This window comes from Phasianus colchicus, chromosome Z, assembly GCF_987193195.1.
Source record: "Phasianus colchicus chromosome Z, bPhaCol1.hap1.1, whole genome shotgun sequence".
Lineage (NCBI taxonomy): Eukaryota > Metazoa > Chordata > Aves > Galliformes > Phasianidae > Phasianus > Phasianus colchicus.
In genome coordinates, this window is record NC_143476.1 from 90,159,041 (window position 1) to 90,179,606 (window position 20,566).

At 40.4% G+C, this 20,566-nt stretch overlaps 1 protein-coding gene across 1 annotated transcript in view; it reads right to left on the minus strand.

The window, feature by feature from the left end:
* Positions 1 to 20,566, minus strand: part of LOXHD1 (lipoxygenase homology PLAT domains 1) — a 126,362-nt gene that overhangs the window by 57,451 nt on the left and 48,345 nt on the right. The window contains exons 13-25 of the mRNA XM_090131116.1: positions 20,121 to 20,275; positions 17,751 to 17,911; positions 12,611 to 12,687; positions 11,553 to 11,749; positions 11,051 to 11,243; positions 10,120 to 10,280; positions 7,114 to 7,411; positions 6,689 to 6,843; positions 5,288 to 5,421; positions 4,597 to 4,745; positions 3,228 to 3,332; positions 2,401 to 2,529; positions 1,617 to 1,781 (exon numbers count right to left, since the gene is read on the minus strand). Of these exons, the coding sequence (XP_089987242.1) occupies positions 1,617 to 1,781; positions 2,401 to 2,529; positions 3,228 to 3,332; positions 4,597 to 4,745; positions 5,288 to 5,421; positions 6,689 to 6,843; positions 7,114 to 7,411; positions 10,120 to 10,280; positions 11,051 to 11,243; positions 11,553 to 11,749; positions 12,611 to 12,687; positions 17,751 to 17,911; positions 20,121 to 20,275 (2,079 nt within the window). The remainder of the gene's footprint in view (positions 1 to 1,616; positions 1,782 to 2,400; positions 2,530 to 3,227; positions 3,333 to 4,596; positions 4,746 to 5,287; positions 5,422 to 6,688; positions 6,844 to 7,113; positions 7,412 to 10,119; positions 10,281 to 11,050; positions 11,244 to 11,552; positions 11,750 to 12,610; positions 12,688 to 17,750; positions 17,912 to 20,120; positions 20,276 to 20,566) is intronic.

Sequence of the window (20,566 nt, forward strand, 5' to 3'; positions counted from 1 at the left end):
CCAAAACTAAAACAGTTATTTTAGACATCTCTGGCAGACTGGAACTGCCAGGTTAGCATTTAGGGAACCAGAATGTGGTAAATAGTGTGGTGGGAATGGTTTAAATGGTGAAACTGCCTGAGCTGATGCTCAGTTTGGTGTGACTTCTGGCCGACTATTTTCATATGCTGAATATGGACAGCTGACAAAAATCAGGTTTACACGCAGTATATTCAACAGCAGCTATTCCAGAAACTCTGACTGTTACAAGCTGGGACATTAATAAATTATATAGTCAACATCTGCATCCAAATGCACGCTGGCTGGGATAATACGGAAAAAAACCTGCTGAGAAGCACATACAAGGTCTCTGAGTAATATTAATTTGCATGAACATGTTACATAGGAACATATAGCAACTTCTTTACAGAAAGGGTTGTTAAGCACTGAAATAGGCTCCCCAGGGAGGTGGTTGAGTCACCATCCCTGAATGTGTTGAAAAACCATTTGGATGTGGTGCTCAGGGACATGATTTAGTGGAGGGTTGCTAGAGTTAGGGTAGTATGGTTAGGTTGCAGTTGGACCTGATGATTTTTAAGGTCTTTTCCAACCTGAGCAATGAGTCTATCATTCGCCATATCTACAAATTCTTTCAAACATAAAGACTGTAGTATCTTGTATAAGTCTGATGGAAGTGAAAAAGGAAACAAGGAGTGTCCATTCTTCCACTTCAGGCAGTTTAGAGAGAGAAAGACACGAGAAACATCTTGGTCATATGATGGGGGAGAATTAGATATTCAGAAAAGAAAGAAGATTTGAACTTTCAGACTGTAGAATATATGCACATGGAGGCTGGAGGGAAGCTAGCCAGTGTGAAAGAGACGTTCAGCATCTACCATAGTGCTGAGAGTCAGAATTAAGTTGAAGCAGTTGACAGTCTTCCTTGTAGTTATTCTTACAATTAATTACAAAGAAGGAAATTGAGGCAGAAATAGAGAGTTTGGGAAGATCTAACTACGTGATGTCTAAATGAGTAACTGCAGGTGGAAGGCTTTTGGTATTGACACTGGGTTTACCTCAAACATTAAATTAGAGGGAAATGAAGACTAAGGAAGAAAATGTTGAACCTTGAAAGAGGTAGACTGATGCAAGACTATCAGAAAAGCAATGCATCAGAGAAACTGTGGAAGAGGGTTCTTCAGCAAGAGAGGTTGTGCAATGCAAAAGGCACCAGTGAGAAACTAAGGCATGGAAGTGAGACCACAACAAGAGTTTGCTTTGACAACAGAAATAATAATGTTAGAATGGAGCAAGATCAAAGGGAAACTGGAGGCTACAAAGCCAACTTGAAATCGGCTAAGGACCTGGAGATGAAAGAGCAAGAGGGAGGAAAAAGACACGCAAATAAAACCACGTAGCTTCTAGTGACAATCTGATTTTGCAAATACATGAAGCATTTATCTAAGAGAACCCAGAGGAACTTTCTTGGAGTGACTGAAGAAACCAGCATCTTACGCATTCATAAGTTTCTCAAAGACAGTTCCAGGGAGAAGCCAAGCCTATACAACTATATGAGCTAGTGAGATTTTATCTTCTGTAATGATGGGTGTATAGCGGGGAAATAGCATTCTGCTCACATGGGATATATTCTGTTGTCTGCAGTTCTGCAGGGAAGATGATTCTCTCTATGGCTCCATCATCCTCTGATTTATCCAGCCAACGGCCACAAGGGAACTTGAGGCATTGTCCCAGGGATGGGGCATCGATTTCCACCCATTCCAGAAACCAGCCATTTGAATTACCTGTGGTTGGAGAGATACAGGGAATAACCAATCCTTTACAGAAAACAGCAAATGAATCATTACCTTCCAGGCCTCAGATAATTTCATCTTCCTCTCTTTTGCCAATGGAAAAGAAATCATACAAGATCACTGCAAGTGATTGGCAAGGCTTGAGATAACACATTTTATATCTCTGTATTGCAACAAGTTAAAGATGCATTTATGAAAGTGCTAATTACTCCACTGCTTGGATTAATTTGAATTAAGAGGGAAGTTTTCAATTTATCCCTTGGAAGCAATCCACGTATCCTATCAGAGCTTCTCTTGTTTGTGTTGGAGACACAGCTATGTTTGAAAAGCAGCAATTACTTGATAACAGGAAAAAAAAAAAAAAAAGCAAAACAAAAATATTGATTGATTAGAGAAATCTATAGGTCCCAGGTGGAACAGGAAGAACGGGTTTTTTGTTGTTGTTTTTACTTTTGTTTTAGCATCAACAGAAAAATAGTGACCTCAAGAGCTGAAGTGGCAGGAAGGATTCATCAACAAAAGGTAAATCTGGGACTAGGTGGAAGGTTATTTTATACAATAATATGCCAGATCAAGCAGAAATACTAAACTACAAAGCATGTTATCTTACCTGCATTATCATGGCCTATCTTGATTTTTTTCAGGTCTCCAATGTCGACAGACTCGACTGTAAACTCATCTATCTTCCCACGCTCAAATTTGTTCTTGTTAAGCTTTGAGGCCTTCAGGCTGACTATGCCTGTTGTGGCAATGCAAAAGGACATTGTTCAGCATGTGAAACAAATCCTCTGGGAATGTCAACAGTGGAACAATGGAAATGAATAAAATGTGAAAAACAGCTTTTCATCTTGAGATCTGAGCTTTGTCCTCCCGCCCTCTGAACCCAAACCTGTATCCACATCACCACCCCAAAAAGCTCTTTTCTTCAAGGATCTGCTGGCAATGCCACTGGGACAGTGCTGTTGGGCTGTGTTTATGGCTAGCAGAATGGGCCCTACCCATCAGCTCCCTGCCTATCTGACACGCATCAGTCCCCACACACAGCTCATCAGCTGATGAAATACTTCTGGGCCACTCAACGAGGCAGAGCAGGATTTCAGGAGCATTCTGATTCACTGCTGAGAAAAGCAAATCATTCACCACATTCACTGCTCAGCAATGTAGTCCCAGGCAACTGTGCTGTTTCTATAATTGAAATTAAAGCCTTCAGACCAGCAGCTGGTGCAAATCAGCATCTCAGAGTTTGGCAATGATTTACAGCAGCTGCTGGTATGCTCCCAGCTAACATTGTGTATGCACAGACAGCGAGAAAATGCAGTTGTCCTAAAAAGGATCGAGGAGTCAGTTTTGAGGAAGAAGAAGAAACAACAACCTGTCTTTTCAGACAGTTATATCCACCAGTGAGGTGCTATCTCTTTCCATCACATGGATCCATACCTGTATCATCTTTACTTCCATAGAGAGTGATGAAGACGTTGGCATCTGTTCCAGCATTCTTCTTGTCCCCAGTTTTCACTTTCACAATGTACGTTGTGGATTTGGCTGTCAGATAAAATGTCTTAGTTTAAGAGTGTGAAGTCTGAATAGGAATGAATTCTACTTTTCATTGCATGTGTGTGTTTGGTTTCAATTCTATTTTGACTGATTACAGCCTTATTGCAATCTCCAGTTCCTCCATACGCTGTGAAGGCTATCTGGTTGCATGTTCCTCTACTGCTCCACTTATTCACTACATGGTCTGCATATTTAAAGATGAGAAAAGTTTCCTGTTTGCTTTTTGGACATCTCTAAGACTCCTCAGAGATGTTTCTATCATCTACCATCCTACCATTTGAAAAAAAAAAAAAAAAAAAGTATTTCTATTCTGATATCACCATATAAGTGCATTTTATGCACATCAGAAGTTATGTACACTTTGATATACATGGTTAATATTCACAGACACTCCTTTCTCAATAGCATCACTAGAGGGGTTCCTATTGCACCTTCATCTAACAGCTGTAGTAAACTCATGAAAAAATGGATAAGTCTCACGTAGCCTTCACGGAGCTACAAAAACCTACTCCAGGTTTCTGAAATAGCAGCTTCTGCCATAGACAGATGCGTGGTTTCCAAGATGCTGTTCAACCAGCTGGTCCGCCTGAACTGAAGGATTATTCAATCTGTGGAAAATATTCATGTATTGAAAAGCTTTTGGAGGCAGAACTAAGGGAGAGTTTATGACCTTTTGCAGGCAGTGAAGCTAGCAAAATGCAGAAGCTCAGCAAAATGCAGAAGCTCTGGGCACTCAGTACCTCTCACTGCATCAGAGGATATCACTGTTCTAGGCAAAATTAAGCTGCATCAGAGATGAAGGTATTCTGGGGGACAACAGTCATAAGCATTAAGATGGAAACCAAGACAAATTTAGGTCTCTTCTGTTTCCCTGATCATATTTAATCTCTGCTTGTTTTCACATAGAAGTATTTAAACATTCCAGTCCATGATGTGAACTGGCTGAGATTTATGCCTTACATTTTAACTCTGTACGTTTCAGCTGAGAGATGATGATTAAACATACTATCTGTCTTCCTGGCTTCTTGGCCAATCTTGCAAGATTATTAAATCAACTAAAAGAGAGGAGTGTTCACTCTTAACTGGCTGACATGCACTTCCTTTCACACTTTCACACCTGAAAACTTCATTGCTGGGGCTGAATTACAGCCCAGTGAATGTTAACAGGTATTGCCCCGTAGCAGTGCTAATAATATAACATAAATATAATAATTCAACCCTGCACTGGAAGAAACACATTGTCAACATCTACCTTTCTGTTCCAGGCCCAGCGTTGCAAGAGACTGGCCATCATTTTCTGAATCTTTCTTTACAAATGCTTCATCCACTGGGACCAGCTCCCTGACAATTTGACCGTCGTCTTCTTCAACTGCTAACCACCGCTGGCATGGGAAATAATACCTACAAGAATGACAGCAGCACCCAGCACTTACACAGGGCTTCACAGGCTTTAATGACACAAATAAGCACAGATTAGAAGCTGCTTGATGACAAAACGAAAACAAGTAAACAAACAAAAAACATACCATGAACATTGCCCAAAGCTGAACTGTACATCTGCTTCCATCCCTGAGCTGTGGTATTGTTTGCAAAAACTTAATCCATAAACTGGTTAGTGAGCACTTACTGAAAAGTGCTGTTTTGGGGCTGAGCTGTCAGCCCTGTGTGACTGAATCCTTTTAATTTCACACTCAGAAGAATTTAGATAACTCAACGAAATCTAGGGCCTCTCAGGCATTTTATACTTAGGAAGAGTGGACCCATCTTGAGGTCCTTATGAACAGTCCCACCCACCAACACACTGTGCATCTTGTAAACAAGGTCCCACTCAATGACAAGCCTGTATTTATGGTTTCTTAAAATACACTCCTCGTTCACCCAGCTGTCTGGGAAAACGTGGCCCCTTTTCCAACCATATGAAAAGGGTGCACTGGGCTGCTCACGTTGTGCTCTCCTTGAGGTCAACAATCTCTACCCTCTCCAGGAACCAGCTTGGGCTACTACCAGAGTTATCATGGCGGATCCGCAGCTTCTTCAGCTCACCCAGGTCAATGGCTTTGATGGTGAACACGTCCACCTGTGCAGGAGGCAGGAGGAAAATAACTCTTTTCCAGAAAGGGGGAAAGAGAGGTGTTAGCTGGGACGGTGTAATTTGCTTGTAAGGTGTTAGTAGGTTTTCCCTATATTCCTAGGATGGATGTATTAAAATCACGAGAGGGCTGTTGCCTCCCTTTAGCACTCATGCTTGACTTCTATGAGGCAGTGACAGCCACAGAACTGCTGAGCCCTTCCCTCCTTTCTTTACCTCATCCCATCCTCCACATAGGTTTAACTCTCCTAAATCTCATTACTTGCAGGGTGAGCATTTCCCCTAGTCTGAATCTGGAACTGGACATAAACACATTAACTCCACAGAAACTCCCCTCTGTGCCTCCATGTGCTTTATTTCAATCTGCAGATTTTTGTCATTTACCACAACCATGAGGCTCATTTATTAGCAGCATTAGTGTGACAGGATGGGCCCTGTTGTCATAACACTTTAAGCATCTTAACGTGATTAACTTGTTAGTAGACGTTGGGTTTCTACTCCCAGGAGCAGAGAATGCTACATTTGCAGCCTGGAGCTCTTCCCACTGAACGAAGAACCGTGTGCAGGTTGCAGTTTCACCCGTGCCAAGCTCATAAATCACAGCTAACAGCTTATTTAACAACCTTAAACTCTTTTTTTTTTTTTTTTCTCCTAATTGCAAGTTTTCCATTGCTGCTTATTGTCTCTGTGATTCTTTGATACTCAAAATTATTCCTTGAATGATTTCTGGCTATAATAGTTGCTTGATATTTCTCCATAATTTTTATGACAAATATATAATCTACAATGATGTTGTTTAATTGGATTGGATCATAAACTAATTATAGCATGCTGTGTGATATTGCTTTTATTCCCTGACTCATCGAGCAGAGCATTTGGAAGCGTATTTGTAATCTAAACACCAGTGTGCTTGAACTGCCACACAAATGCTTTCCAATATCAATATAAAGTTTGTGGTTTTCAGGTGTTCCCGGCAGGAAGTGTTATTACCAGAATGCTTACAGCAAGAAGATGAGAAAGGTAGCTCCAATACAGAAAAATATTCAGCCTAATATCCAAATTAATTTTCTCTGGAAAGTGTTTTGAGGTTATTTTACTTTAATAATCCTATTCAGAAATAAAACGCATCTGAGCATTAAGCTGAAAGAAGAAACCTACAGAGCCTTATAAGGTAGAGATGGTAAGGAATGTCTAGAATGATATGTGAGAGAGTTCTGCCAGCCTTCGTCTTGCTCGAGTTGAGTTCATGCATTACCTGGCCCTTTTCAAACTTGTTGAGGTTATTGGACCTTTTCAGCTGGCGCTCACCCGTGTCTCCTCTTCCTATGCCATAGATGCTCAGGAAGACATTAGCGTCTGTCCCGGATCCCCATACACTGCCAGTGAGAACGTGGACTTCATATGTATTCTCTGCAAGTGAAATTGCAAAGGGAGATGAAAGAAGCCCAGAAATAGCTATGTACCATCAGCTCCTTGGCTCCTAAAAAGTGCATGGCCCAAAAATGTCAGGCCTATTGGATCTAAGAAAGGTTTTGTCTGGAGTGTGACAGAACATTCGCGCCTATCTTAAAACATGAGATAAGGTATTTCTCTAGCCCTTCTCATTAGCTGTTTAAACAGTTAAGGCCTGCTAAACTCCCAGCTCTATCCACACACATGCACATTCTGTCTTATATTTACCCTCCAGTTCAGATTCTCCATCGGGCACCAATTCAACCACAAGCTCCTTGTCTCCCTCATCTTTAGCTAGCCAGCGGTGCGCCACAAACGTATAGACATCCATTCCTTCTTCCACCTTCGTCTCCTCTTCTTCCTCCTCCTCAGACTTTTTCTTTTTCTTCTTTTTTTTATCGGAGCCATCCATCTTTGTGGCAAGGCGCTTCAGTGTGACACTTTCCAGAAACCAGCCATCCCCAATGCCTTTCCCATCGTGGCCTATCCGAATCTTGTAAATCTTGCCAACATCTGCAGCCTCTATCTGTCACCAAGGAAAAGTCAGTACCCGATAGAATATTAGACATCTTCATTTCAGAAAATGGACTCTCAAAAACGTCACCCAAAACACCTGTCTGACTCAAAAAGTCAGAAGAAGGTCATTTTAGAACACAAGTTCACCATTAATTTCTCCTTCCTGTTCCATGTTTTCATACTTCCTGTTACCAAATCTCACTTGAACACTAATGTCACTTGTTCAAGTGACACAAATCTCACTTGAACAGACTAATCTGACGACATCCAGAACAAGGTAGAGATAGGAGCTGAATTCATATTTACTGGCTCCTTATTTCATTTTTCTTTTCACCAAAATTGTTTTCATGTTGGCATTAAAAGTAAATACGTAAATATCATAATAGCTCATGGCTTTCTTGGTGCCTGAAATAAATAAGATATATTCAACACCTAGCATGAGACATGAACCAAGCCAGGAGCAATAACAACAGTGTGGAAAAGCAGCATAAACTGTGCTTAGACGACCTGAACACTGGAAGAACACAGACTGTTCTTCAACTTACATTTGGAAAATGAGAAGAATATCTTCTCAGATTTTTTTTTTTATTACAGAGAGGATACAATCCATTCATGACTACAATGCATCAGTAGCGGGAGGCTGCATAAAAAGGAAGGTTTCCATCTCTGCAGTCAATACAGGAGATAAAAAATCATGTTGGTTTAGATTATGTGTCTGTACTATTACCTAAGAAGTTGGATCGAAGGTTTTTACTCCGTGCAATCCTTCAACAACCAATGACCTGTTTCTGATGACTGCTCATGCCAATAGGCAGTGTATACGTTATAAAACTTCCAAACGTTTGCTTCAGGCTAAAATTTCACAACTTGGCATAAGAAGTTTCAGTCTATAAACATTTTTTTTTTTCTGTAGTAGATTTAAACAAAATCAATTGCACACAAGATGCTTATCAGAAAACTAAAATTGATCCAGCTGTCTTGGCATAAAGAATGTGTCTTTTTTTTCTTTTTTTTTTGCTTTCCTCTTAGATTTGCTATAATCATCCTGCACACTCTGTCCATAACTGATGACATTTCTGATCAGCATTCAGATCACACTATCTTATTTTTGTCTACATCTGTCTGTAAATATTCATATCATAAAAGAGACAGGTTTGTCAAATATTGCTTAACTGCTTCTGCCTTGCATTCCCAGAAGAAAAAAAAAAAGCAACACAAAAAATGGGCAGAACATTAAAGACCAGCAATAAACGTCCAAGGGAGAAAATAAACAGGGCTATGTAAACAGCAGACTGTACGTATGGCTTTCATATATACCTGATAGTGGCTAATAGCTATTACTCATGAAGTTGTTAGCTTTAATTCTCATTATTTCCTTTAAAATCAGAGAAACCTAACCTTAAAATTACAAAGAGTCTTAAGAAAGTGGGAGTTTTTAAAATGTTTGTCTTCTTAAGTCCTAAAGAACTCAATAAAATTTGATGAAGATCACTAACTCCATTCTATAAAGCAAGGAACTGGGGCAGGAAGTGATGAAATTAACTCAGAAATACCCATTACAGAACTGTGGAAAAGACTGCAATAAAGGCACCCCATTAACCTGTAGCAATGGGAAGGACACCTCAACTCCTATAGTTCCAAGCAGTTTATGCAAGTAGATAAAGTGCTTAACTTTAGTGATGAAATGGATTCCAGTTTTGTGGGATTGCAAATTCAGAGACCTCAAGGCACTGCAGTGCTGAGCCCTGCTCTGTTAGCACATACAGCAGGAGATGGTGCTTCATTCTCCTTCCATCTGGTCTCTGCCCTTTGCTGTCGAGGTATTGGTGTCTCTTGAGGTTACAACACTACAGAAGGATGTGACTCTGACATACCCTGACATCACAACCTGTCCCCACTCTGCGTAAGAACACAGGCCATTCTTTTGCCCCAAATTTTGATTTCTGTGGAAAGAGAAAGAAAACCCAAGCAAGAAGACAAGCTATAGGAGGAGGATGGCCATACATAGACAGATCCCACTCAGGAGAGGATGCCCAGTCATCTAGTGGTGACCAGCCTTGTTGGTTCAGATACTCCTGCTGGGTTAGCCAGATCTCAACCCACAGTTCCTCAGAAAGAGGTATGGGCATGATGTATAGACCTAAATATTTTCCAGACCAATAGATGATGGAGCAAGCTGTTCACCTCAGCTGCTATAAATATGCAGTGTATGTCAGGCAAGTGCTACAGGTAACAAAATCTGTGGGACAGTTGTACATCAGCATAACTTATGGAAGCAGATCTTTGTAGGATCGGATCAAGAAACATACCTATCATAAATGGGAAGGGTGGTTAGGAGCAGGGATGAAATTGTTTATACTTTATTTTCTTTATCCCAACTAAGTAGGGACAATAACATCAGTTCAGGCATTAAATATAAGTTTATGAACTTTTGAAGTCTAATGTAATTGTCTCCTTTTGAATGTAAAGGTAACAAAAGCAGCTATAGGGCTATGTCCTTCAATAAAACATTTGCTATCAACTCCTGAGAATAAAAAAGTCACTCTATGAAAAATGAAACCCCTCAAAAAGATGAATAAAGGTCAGAAGAGGCAAGCAGAGCTGGCAATTTTGTCGAGGTCAATTATCTTGATGACTGGGCCAATTATTCTTTTGATATTTGAATGTTGGCTGGTCATTTCTTTCCCTATGTAGAAGCAGGAAAGACTCTATTCATACCTTGAAGATGTCTGTGGCTCCCCGTTCGAAGTTGTTCGATCTGTTCTCCAAGATGATCAATTCAGTTTTGCCAGCCTCGCCATAAATCTGCATGAAGACTTTGGCGTTGGTGCCTGCAGCTCGCACGTCTCCAGTAACTACAGACACTTCATAGTTTATCACTAGTCCAAAAATAAATCAGTTAAATCAGCAGAGAAGTTCAGATACAATGCTCCTGAGAGCTGAGGTTCAAAATCAAATTACCTTGTACAAACAAATGGTCACTTAGATGAGGTGACTGTTCTTACTCTTACCCAAGCCAAATATGAGATAGCACAAGACTTCATTGAGAAAAAACCTAATAGTTTTCATTTCTATAGTGCTAAGTAGTGTCAGCAGAGCCTTAAAAGGGAATTCCATTTCAGAATTAACTACTCAGTGGTTAAATAATGCCAAGAATATAATAATAGAGAGTGAGTTTCACAGAGCAGAGGAAAAGCATGTTTTCTCATGATTTCTAGGCAAGTTTTAAGCTTTAAAAGAAAGTGTATTTTCTGCTAAGAGTCAAATGGACAGTAGGGATTTGGTTCACATGTATGAAACTGCGGGGTAATACAGGCAGGATAGGGTGTTTGTGCAAGACTTGGGCAGCAAAGCACATAATGGTGAAAAAAGCAAAGCCCGTTGGTACTGGTAATGAAGAAGGTCGGGAACTGTGGATGCGCTAATGTTTTTCCAAGTCTTTTAGGAAAAAAAAAAAACCAAAAAAAAACAAAAAGAAAAATGACAACAACAACAACCCAACAGCAGAATAATTTACCTTCTTCGTTGAGGTAAGGCCCTTGGGACAGGAACTTTCTGATGCCTGTCCTGGTCCTTAACAACACTACTAATACAAATTTAATCCTATCTATGTAAAAAAGCACGCATTTCTCAATGTGTCTTCTCTCACATTTCTCAATGGGCAAAATCTCACTTGGGTAGACCTCCACCTCCACCCTGCCATCAGCCTCATCTTTGTCAAGCCATCGGTTGCAGGGGAACATGTACTGCCTTCCCTGGACTGGAACCGTGATCTGGACACTGGCCAGGAACCATCCAGACCGGAGACCCACATTGTCATGTCCAATTAGTATTCGATTGATCTTAAAAAAAAATAAATAAATAAGAAGCCATGAGAGCAGAAAGAAACAAAAACGAAGTTTACTTACGGCATTAAAATCTACTTCTCCTGGCACCCTGCTCTTCCACTGTGCACACGCAAATCATTTCTGTATGTATTTGAAAATAAACTTGAAATAGTCACTCCACATGCCAGCACGTAAACTGCTAATGCAGCGGCCTAAACCAAATGTTTTTCTTAATGTTAGACCTTTTTACAACCCTTTGCTACATATTGATCCTGAATTCAGCCACTTGCACAAAGCACAGTGCCTCCTGCAATTAATTCTTACCTTCCCAATATCCATTGTATCTATAGTAAACTCATCCACTCGGCCACGTTCAAAATAATTGCCCAGATCGTTGTCAGAGACCAAGAGAGTCTCCTTGCTGGTGTCAGCTTTTTCACCATAGAGTTTGATGAAAACCTTGGAGTCTGAGCTGGCTCCTGGGATATCTCCCGTCTTCACACTGATGTGATAACTGACATCTAAAGTAAGATTAATGTACAAAATAAAGATGTGTGAGTGGCATTTTCAGCCAGGCAACCCACCCAAGGTAGCTGTCACACCTTAGATATATACAACAACCCATAAAAGAGGCAGCAGTTAGCTAATAAACAGAAAAATATTTTCCTTCTCCTCACTATCAGATAATAACCAAGTCATAAAAATGAGCTCAGGAAAGTGGGGTGAATTCACTGTTGGTTTTTTTTGTTTGTTTGTTTGTTTTTGTTTTGTTTTGTTTTGTTTTTTTGTTTTTTTACTTGCAGTTTAATTCAATAGGTTTAATTCTTCATTCTAAATAAAAACTTACTTCTATGTAAAAACTTTCTTCTGTACAAAAATTTTCTTATAAAAACAGAAAGAATCTCAAGCAGAGAGCAGTGTTTTCTGAAGAAAAATGCAGTATTGGAGCCCTAGCTCTACAGAAAAGGGCAGTGTAATATCCTGGCATTTTTCTCTGGGAATGCAGTATTTAATTGGTGGATTTTTCTCTGTAACAGGAGTGGCAATTCAAGATTGCTTAGAGAAAGCTATAAGAAAATACACACACACACGAAATCCCATAGCAGTTCTCTAACAAGTTGCAAAATCAAAAATCAGAGTTCCTTTCTACACATATAATGTTACAATTTTTTTTTTTTAATGCAAATTAATCCCACACATGAAGTAGGAATTAAGGGTCAGAGGCACTTCCTCTGAATGACCTACAGCTCCCTGCAAAAGAATGGTAAAATAAAGCCCAGCAGATTTGCTGTGAACTACCATGAATTATTAAGTAAAGTAAAACAAGTAATTAGCTGCACACACAGCTCAAACCCAAACCTATTTTTACAGGCTAAACTCACTTTTCAGCAACGGTGACTCTCCAGCAGGCACTAATTCACGGACAATCTGACCATCATCCTCATTTTTGTCAAGCCATCTGGGTTACAAACAGAAGCAAGTTATCTTGGAATGACTAGGACCTGCCAGGCCTCTTATGATCCAGCCTGGCTCCATACACATTAAAACTCCACACCACTGTTAAAATGATTTTTGTTAGATCTGCAGGAGCCTGACTGGATTCCACAGCAGCCACGCTTCAAACCAAGGTTGGTCCTCATTGAGGTGCTGTGCTTTGATGGAGCCTGAGAGGTGCAGTAGGGATAGAAGAACAGAAAAATAGAAGACTGGGAAAATGATATCAGGGATGGAGTAAGGGTGAAGTACAAGGAGAGCATGAGAGGAGCACGCTGAGACATCAAGTCCTAAAAGAAAAAGACTTTACATTAATTGATATTTTAGGGATGGGGAATGAATTTTACCTGGTAGAACTGGTCCTTAATACCCTTCTGTCATGTAGTTCTTGCTGCTGGCTAAGGATTCACATCCTTGGACACGTATCCAAATGTTATGGGATCACATCATCCCAAAAGACAAGGTTCTTCTGTGTACTGGGAGGACCAACTAAACCAAACTCAATCATCCCAGGACCACTGAACTCAGCATGGCTTTCAGGAAAGCAGAAGCCACAAGCTAGAATAAACTTCTGCTCTCTTGGTGTTGTTCTTTGTATCCTGAAAGCTGCAGTTTCTGCTGCCAGTGTACATGCTGTCCGTTTCTTTCACCTTCACCATTGCTGATGTTTTAGGGATGGAGGGGACAATCACCCTTTTCCACCACCCTGGCAGGATGCAAACACGATCCACAAGAAACAGATCTCTGTGTGCAGTACAGTATCAGCAGCAAGGAAGGACAAGAATAATGCATCCAATAAAAGAGGATGTATCCCTAGGTAAATAATTTCCCTCTACAAACATTGGTAGCTTCTGATGGCAAGGAGAGGAGTTTGCTTTGGACTGGAAATGGAGGATTATCAGCAGAACTGGCGTTAAGACTGTGGCTCGTAAGGTTGTTTCAGCAATGAGAATAGCATTATTTTCTCCAGAAGATGACTTTAACTAGTGACAGAGGAAGTATTTGGATGAACAATGCTACTGTACTCCTTCTCTTCAGCATGTGCTGCAATATGCTAAATTTACTCCAACGTATTTCCAATAGCATATCACTGAGCAGCAGACTGCAATGGGGGGTTTATAGTCTTCCTCTGAACTCAAATGGATTGACACATTATAAATACTTCAGGCAACAGAAAATGGAATTTTTCAGCACGGTTCTATCATATTCCTCATACAAAAGACCTGTCAAAATATACTTTCATTTTACCAGAGTTGCTTAGTTTCTATACAGTTTCAGTGCATGTAATTCACATGCCACTACAGCTTCTGCAAGGCATATCAAGAACTTAGTTTTAAAAAGAATTATATGTCCAATAACCCAAAGTGGGCAGAAATATTATATGAAAGACACTCTAGCATGAATGTCTAGAGGACCAGCGAGTCATGGATGCTCTAGAAAAAATTAGAATGGTATCATTCGAAGTCTTGTAGATGACAGCCTGTGTGCAACCAGAAGAATTAGCACATCCAGACAAATTCATAGAATCACAGAATCATTAAGGTTGGAAAAGGCCGCTAAGATCATCAAGTCTAGCTGTCAACCCATCACTGTCATGCCCACAAAACCATCTGTCACTCAGTGCGACAAATTCGGACATTCATGCATATCTGTGCGTGTCTTCAAATACAGCGTATGCACACAGATGTGTACAAATTAGATTTCGTAGTCTATTCATTGAAACTCGAGGAATTTTCTCTGGATCCTCGGTATGATGAGCATCTGATTGAATAAATGTTCTTTCATAGGGGTTTCCTAGCGCATCATTCATTCATGGCCTGCCTGTTGTTCTTCGGGGAATTAATTATGCTCTCTTTCACTGGAGAAAAAATGGGACGTTGCAGTCCATATGCTTAGAAAAAAAATGTAACTAAGTATTACTGAAGAGTTCAGTAGAACTGTAATAATTTATAGCATGTGAAATTGTATCCTAACATGAACTCATGACTACCTGATTGAAAATTCATTTTGGTCTGGGATATAAATATTATGAAAAATAGGCTATTATAGAGAATGTCAGCTAGTCCAGTCCTGGACTTCCATAGAGGATTTGAGATTCAGCTCCAATAATCATGGATATTGTAGTCTCATGAGATCACAAAGGAAGAATAATGCTGCATTGCACCCAAATGAGGTACTAGCAATTCTGCAAATAAACTTGGAGAAGTTGTATTTTCTCCATAATGCAAACATCAAATGACCATTTTAAATATCACTGACTCCAAAAAGAGCTACAAGCCATTCTCTTTGGAGCCAACTGTTTTAAGAGTTTGAAAGCACAGGCCTGGGAGTCATCATTTCTTGCTGCTCATCTTGAGCCTGACACAAATTCACAATTAATCCACTTATCTTCTCTTCATCTCCTTTGGCTCCCTTTAAGACAAAGTTCTTCTCCTAGAGCTGTTATGACTATTAGGTTATAGATGTTCTATAGAGTCATAAAAAAAAAACACAAAAAAAAAAACACAAAAAACAACTTTCAAATCAGAAGACAAAACATAACCATGTGTACGAATATATATAAAACTAGAACAGAGATTTCAGTGAGTTATATGCAATGAACATCTATATGGATGTCAAACAGACATCGGATGTAGTGCAAACTGCTTAGCCAGCTCTCTATCATAACAGCTGCTCTCCACGTGCCAGAACAGCCTAGTTTTTACAGAGGTAAGGAGTGTCAGGAGCTCTCTGCACAGGTGAGATGTGTTCCTGCTGGAAGGTATTTTGTCCTTTAGCTGACTTCCAGCAGCAGCTAAGCTGCAAAAAGTTAGTGAAGTATCTTTCAGTCAGGGCACAGCAACAGAAGGTTACAGGAGTTGAAGTTAGTCACATCTTGGAGATGGAGGCAATGAAAACATCAGCATGTCCACTGGCTGGCCTCAAACTAGCCAAGCAGAAATGGAAGTGTCTCTGGGATGGAGCCTGGCTTACGCTGGCTAACTAACCTCACTGCATTGGCTCACTAAGAGAAGGCTGCTCTTCTTGGCCAAGCCTTCTTCAACACCTTGGCTCTGAAGAAGCAAGCAAAGGACATCCTTCCAAGCATCTGCAAAAGCAGTGGGGATACAAGCTGTCCTTGGCCCACAGGACTGGAGGGGAACCTCCAAATGCTGCAGGTCATGGAGATCCTTCGCACGGAGGATGCAGTGGGTGAGCACCTTCTCCCTCAGATATCTCGACTCCATGACGACACCCGTATTCTGCGATGATGCCCTTGTCTCTCAGGAGACACAGGCACCAAAGATAGAGATAGGGAGCAGCTTTCCCTGTGTTTGGAGGCGATCAGTCATGTTACCTTCTCAATCTGAGGGGAAGAGATAATGCTGGCACAAGGACAGCAACAAATGAAGCCACGTGAATGGTACTGATCTCACTCGGAAAAAGGGACCGTGAGAAAGGTAGGAAGAGTGGAATTCCATCACTTATGACTTGAAGCCTGAATGCACCCCACATATTTTGGAGTTAAGACCTTGGGGTTTTTTTTTCTCCCTTCCTTTTTTCTCTCTGGCCTGAGAGGAACACCCCGTGGACTCCACTTCTTCTGAACCAAACCAATTAACCTCAAGGATAGGGGGTCAACACTCCAAGCTGAGGGAAGACGTGGTAACAACCAACTAAGAAAAAAAAAAAAATCAAAACAAAATCTCTAAAACGAGCAGCTGCACAGTGCAGTTAGACAGAGAAATACCTCTGAAGAGCCTCAACAACACGGCTCTTCACGTAGACACTGCATGCCCAACTGAAAACCTGTCTAGGATTGGTTGCTTGACCCAGTGAAACGTGTGGTTGCTAAGTATGCATCAAAAGGCAGCACTGACATAAAACTATTGTCTGTTCTTTGATGAGGGAGAGGCCAGCTTGCTCTGCACAGCCACAATGACATTGCACCTGCTGCTCATTGCTCCCTCTCCAGTGTATGTGCTGTCTGATGTGGCGTGGCTTAGCAATGCAGGGGGGCTGGAGCTGGCTCCTGGTTTAAATTAGACTGACTCCCCTGATTACAGTGGTGTTCTTCCTGATTCATAGTGGCAAGAGACAAGTAATCAGCTTAGTAATTTTACCTCTGTTTGCAATTTAAGAATAATCGTGCTTGCATTTTACAATTTCAGTTGTCCCCCCAGAGAAGGCTTTTTAGAACAGCTACTTGCTGCTGTAAAGTGAAGCTCAGTGGATTTCCATTCTACCGGGTGGACCTTCTTCAAGGGCACATGGAACTGTACAGGACACTGAACTACCCTGAATGCTTGTTTTAGTTTCAGCCAGTCATCTCTGATTTGTGCCAGGATGTGGAGGCAGACCTCAGTCAATGCCAGGACAGATGTTCTACCTGGGTTACCCGCGGGCAGCCTCTCTATAACAAATTTCCTTTGGCCACTTGGTTGTCTGAGAAAGAAGAATAAAGTTGTAACTCACTCATAGGGTTGACTTACAACCCTTTGCTCTATGACTATCTCTCTATTCCTGATACGTATCACCCTTCATGCAAAGAGCTCTCAAGATGGCAGTAGAACAATTTTACATTCTACCAACATGGAAAACAAAAAAACCAAAAAACCCATCCCATTATTCCTGGAAAGATGGGATGTGCATGTGAGGGAACAGAACTTTGTCCCACACATGCTATACAACAACAATCTGCAGCAGATTGCAGAGCACATTTCTGCAGTAGGCAATTGCCATGACACTGGATATGGGACAAAAGGTTGCATTTTGCCTTTTGAAAATTTCCAATAGTACTGAGCTAATTGATGAAAAGTTCACCATTCAGATTGCTGTTCACTTGGTAAGGGGAGTTAACAGGATTTTAAACCTCCCAGTCCACACTCTTTGCTTTCAGTTTTGGCAAAAAATAAGTGAATGCATAAATAAAAACGATTAAGCTGTGCTTGGAAAATTTCAGTCTTGGGATAATAGCAAGGATCTTCAAAGTCTGGCAAATGCATAGCTGGAGGCATGATTAGCAAGCACAAGCATTGTTTCCAGTACCTGTAGCAGGGGAATTCCACAGCCTCGCTTTCTGGCTGTCCTTCTTCCCTCACTATCACTTTGGCAAGGTACCAGCCACTGCTTCCTCCTTTGCCATCATGCCCTATTCTCACCCTCCTCACCTGCTTCAGTGTTACTGCTTCAACGAAGAATTCATCAGCCTTTGAGAGGGAGAAAAAACAAAAAGGTAAGGTAGTATTTCTTCCTAAAAACAAACAGGCAACTCAAATCTATTACTGCAATCAAACCAACATCATGAGCATGCTGCAAGATAATTCCTCACAAGATGAAGGGGTAAGCGCAAATTAATTTACCAAAGAATGAAAGCTGGAATATTGTGATAGAAGTAGAATATTAGATTCATAAATGTATGATCTCCAAGCATTTGAAATCTCCCATGTCACTGCTTGCCCTCCACAACTGTAAAAAAAAAAAAAAAAAAAAAAAAAAGAAAACTAATTTGATTATTGAGGTGTTCGCACAGGCAGGAAATCCTGTTTCAAACTCTTGCTCATCAGCTTTCTGGGAAAGCTTGGGCATGTCACTCTAGACCACTGTCCTGGTGGCTGACGATGGCGTTCAGCTGAGGAAGAGTAATTATTAATGCAACCCTCACTGCTTCTATTATTCGGGACTCAAAATTAAGACAACTGAAAATACAGCCCCAGTTTTTCATTGTTAATGATGGGCTTCCATAAATATGTAAGTGTTAGCTACAAACTCAAAACTGCTGCATGAGGATTTGAGTTATCAAAAGCTCACTGCGTCAGTCTTAGTCAATACACTCGGATGTTCATCTTACTTATTAATAGCTGATACAAATTAATGAGAAGTAAGTGAAAGGAACTGCAGCAGGGCAATCGTTTAATTTAAAGGCATCTTTAAATTCTGCCTTCTATACAGGCTGTTAATTTGCATCTGCAAGCAAACTTTTTCAAGTTAAATCAGGTGCTATTGGTTTTTAGGAGTTGTAAATTAAAGACCACCTTGACTAAGCCACGTTTCTTCTTAACAGAGCATTTGAGTTAATCAGTGTAGATATAAAGTCACCTAAAACTACGAGCTCTTAAGTTTGCCAGGATCAATCTTTAAATAACTTCCAATTCACTCACCAGCTTTCAGCTCCACATGCCAAAAGAGCACTTATTCATTATCAGATTCCAGTTTGCTTTATATTGTCTGGATACTATTAATCACATTCAAGAGCTTTCCTGAAATATTCTTCCTATCTTCCTTTGTTTATTTCATGCAAGTTACCCTATAGCTCTCAGTGGGAGTAAAAAAAAAAAAAAAAAAAAAAGTGATTTCTGTGTTTAAAATATCTTTTATGTGAACCAAACATTTCTCTGAAACTCCACCAAAGGCCTTCAAACCAATATAAAAATGTGACTCATTGTGCTAACGTTTCAACAGAATAAGACTTTCCCATTTGACATAATGACTCTCCTTTACAGTTCGAACCATCTTTTTAAAAATAATAATTTTTAAAAAGTAATTATACAAATGCACAAGCAAAAAATACAATGTTTGCGATGTCTTCGCCCACAAACCTTCATATCAGAAGCAGAATGAACTTTATGACCATGTAAATGCCATGTGTCACCAGACAGGTTTTACCAGGACAAGATAAATCTAATGAAAATTCTTTTCAAGTCTACAAAACGCTGCGACCTCAGGGAAGAACTGGAAATTTTGAACACTCAAAGGCAAATCCGAAGCATTAATGTATATTTAAGAAGCCTAAATCCAATGGTCAGTATTGAAAATCTGACCTCATTTTATCTTCATTTTCTTTCCCAATTCACAATCAAATGATGATGCAGAAGCCAGAAAATGTACAGTTTTGCGATCAGATTTTCAAACTGTCCTCCAAAGGAGGCTGAGTATATTTTACCGATTTAAATCCAACCCTAATCATCCAAAGCATGCCTCATAATGGAACATATTAAGTAGGTTGACCTCATAAATCAGATCTGCATATTATTTGCTTGTTAATGCAGCAAGGACTTTGGCTTCAGGTTGACCTCTTCATTATTTCCAGATTTCAGAACAGGCTCAACTCTCCTGGAGGATGGAAGTGTTTCCAGAAAGCTTCCCCAGTCTGAAGACACAACTCTGAACTCAGGAGCAAACTAGGACATTTATGTATGAAAATAGCATTGCCATGAAAGGGTACACTGCCCCAGACCTCCAAATGCAATCAGTTCTGATACTCCGTGCCTATGATTTCTTTTCCCCTACTGTTCTTAGACAAATCATCAGGGAAATCAGCCAAGTTTACAAATCCCCCAGAAAACACCTACGAACCGTCACGCATTTTAATTGGCACTTTCCAGCCCATCTGAAGGAGATGCTGATGTTTGAACTTACGTTGCCTTTTTCAAACTTATTGACGTTGTTTATGCATTTGTAGAGGACGCGGTCTCCCGTGTCCCCCTGGTCACCGATGAGGCAGACAAAGACGTTGGCATCCGTGCCACTGCCACTTACCATCCCCGTGCAAACCGTCACTCGGTATTTTATCACTGTGGAGGCATAAATTAATAGAGCAATTTCAACAACACGATTGATTGCCGTTTAAATTTACTGCGTTCTTCAAAAAGTCGCGCTAAATTTTAAGAGTTCGCTCTTTCAGCTGGTAGTTCTGCACGTGCATTGGCTCTTACACTTCCACGTTACCACCAAGAAAAAAGGAAAAAGGAATAAAGAAAAAAAGAAAAAAAGAAAAAAAAAAAAAAAGGAAGGCCTGAAATATTAAGGGAACCCATAAAACCCCTCTGAAGTAATATATGTAGTTACACTCTCCTTTGGTAAAC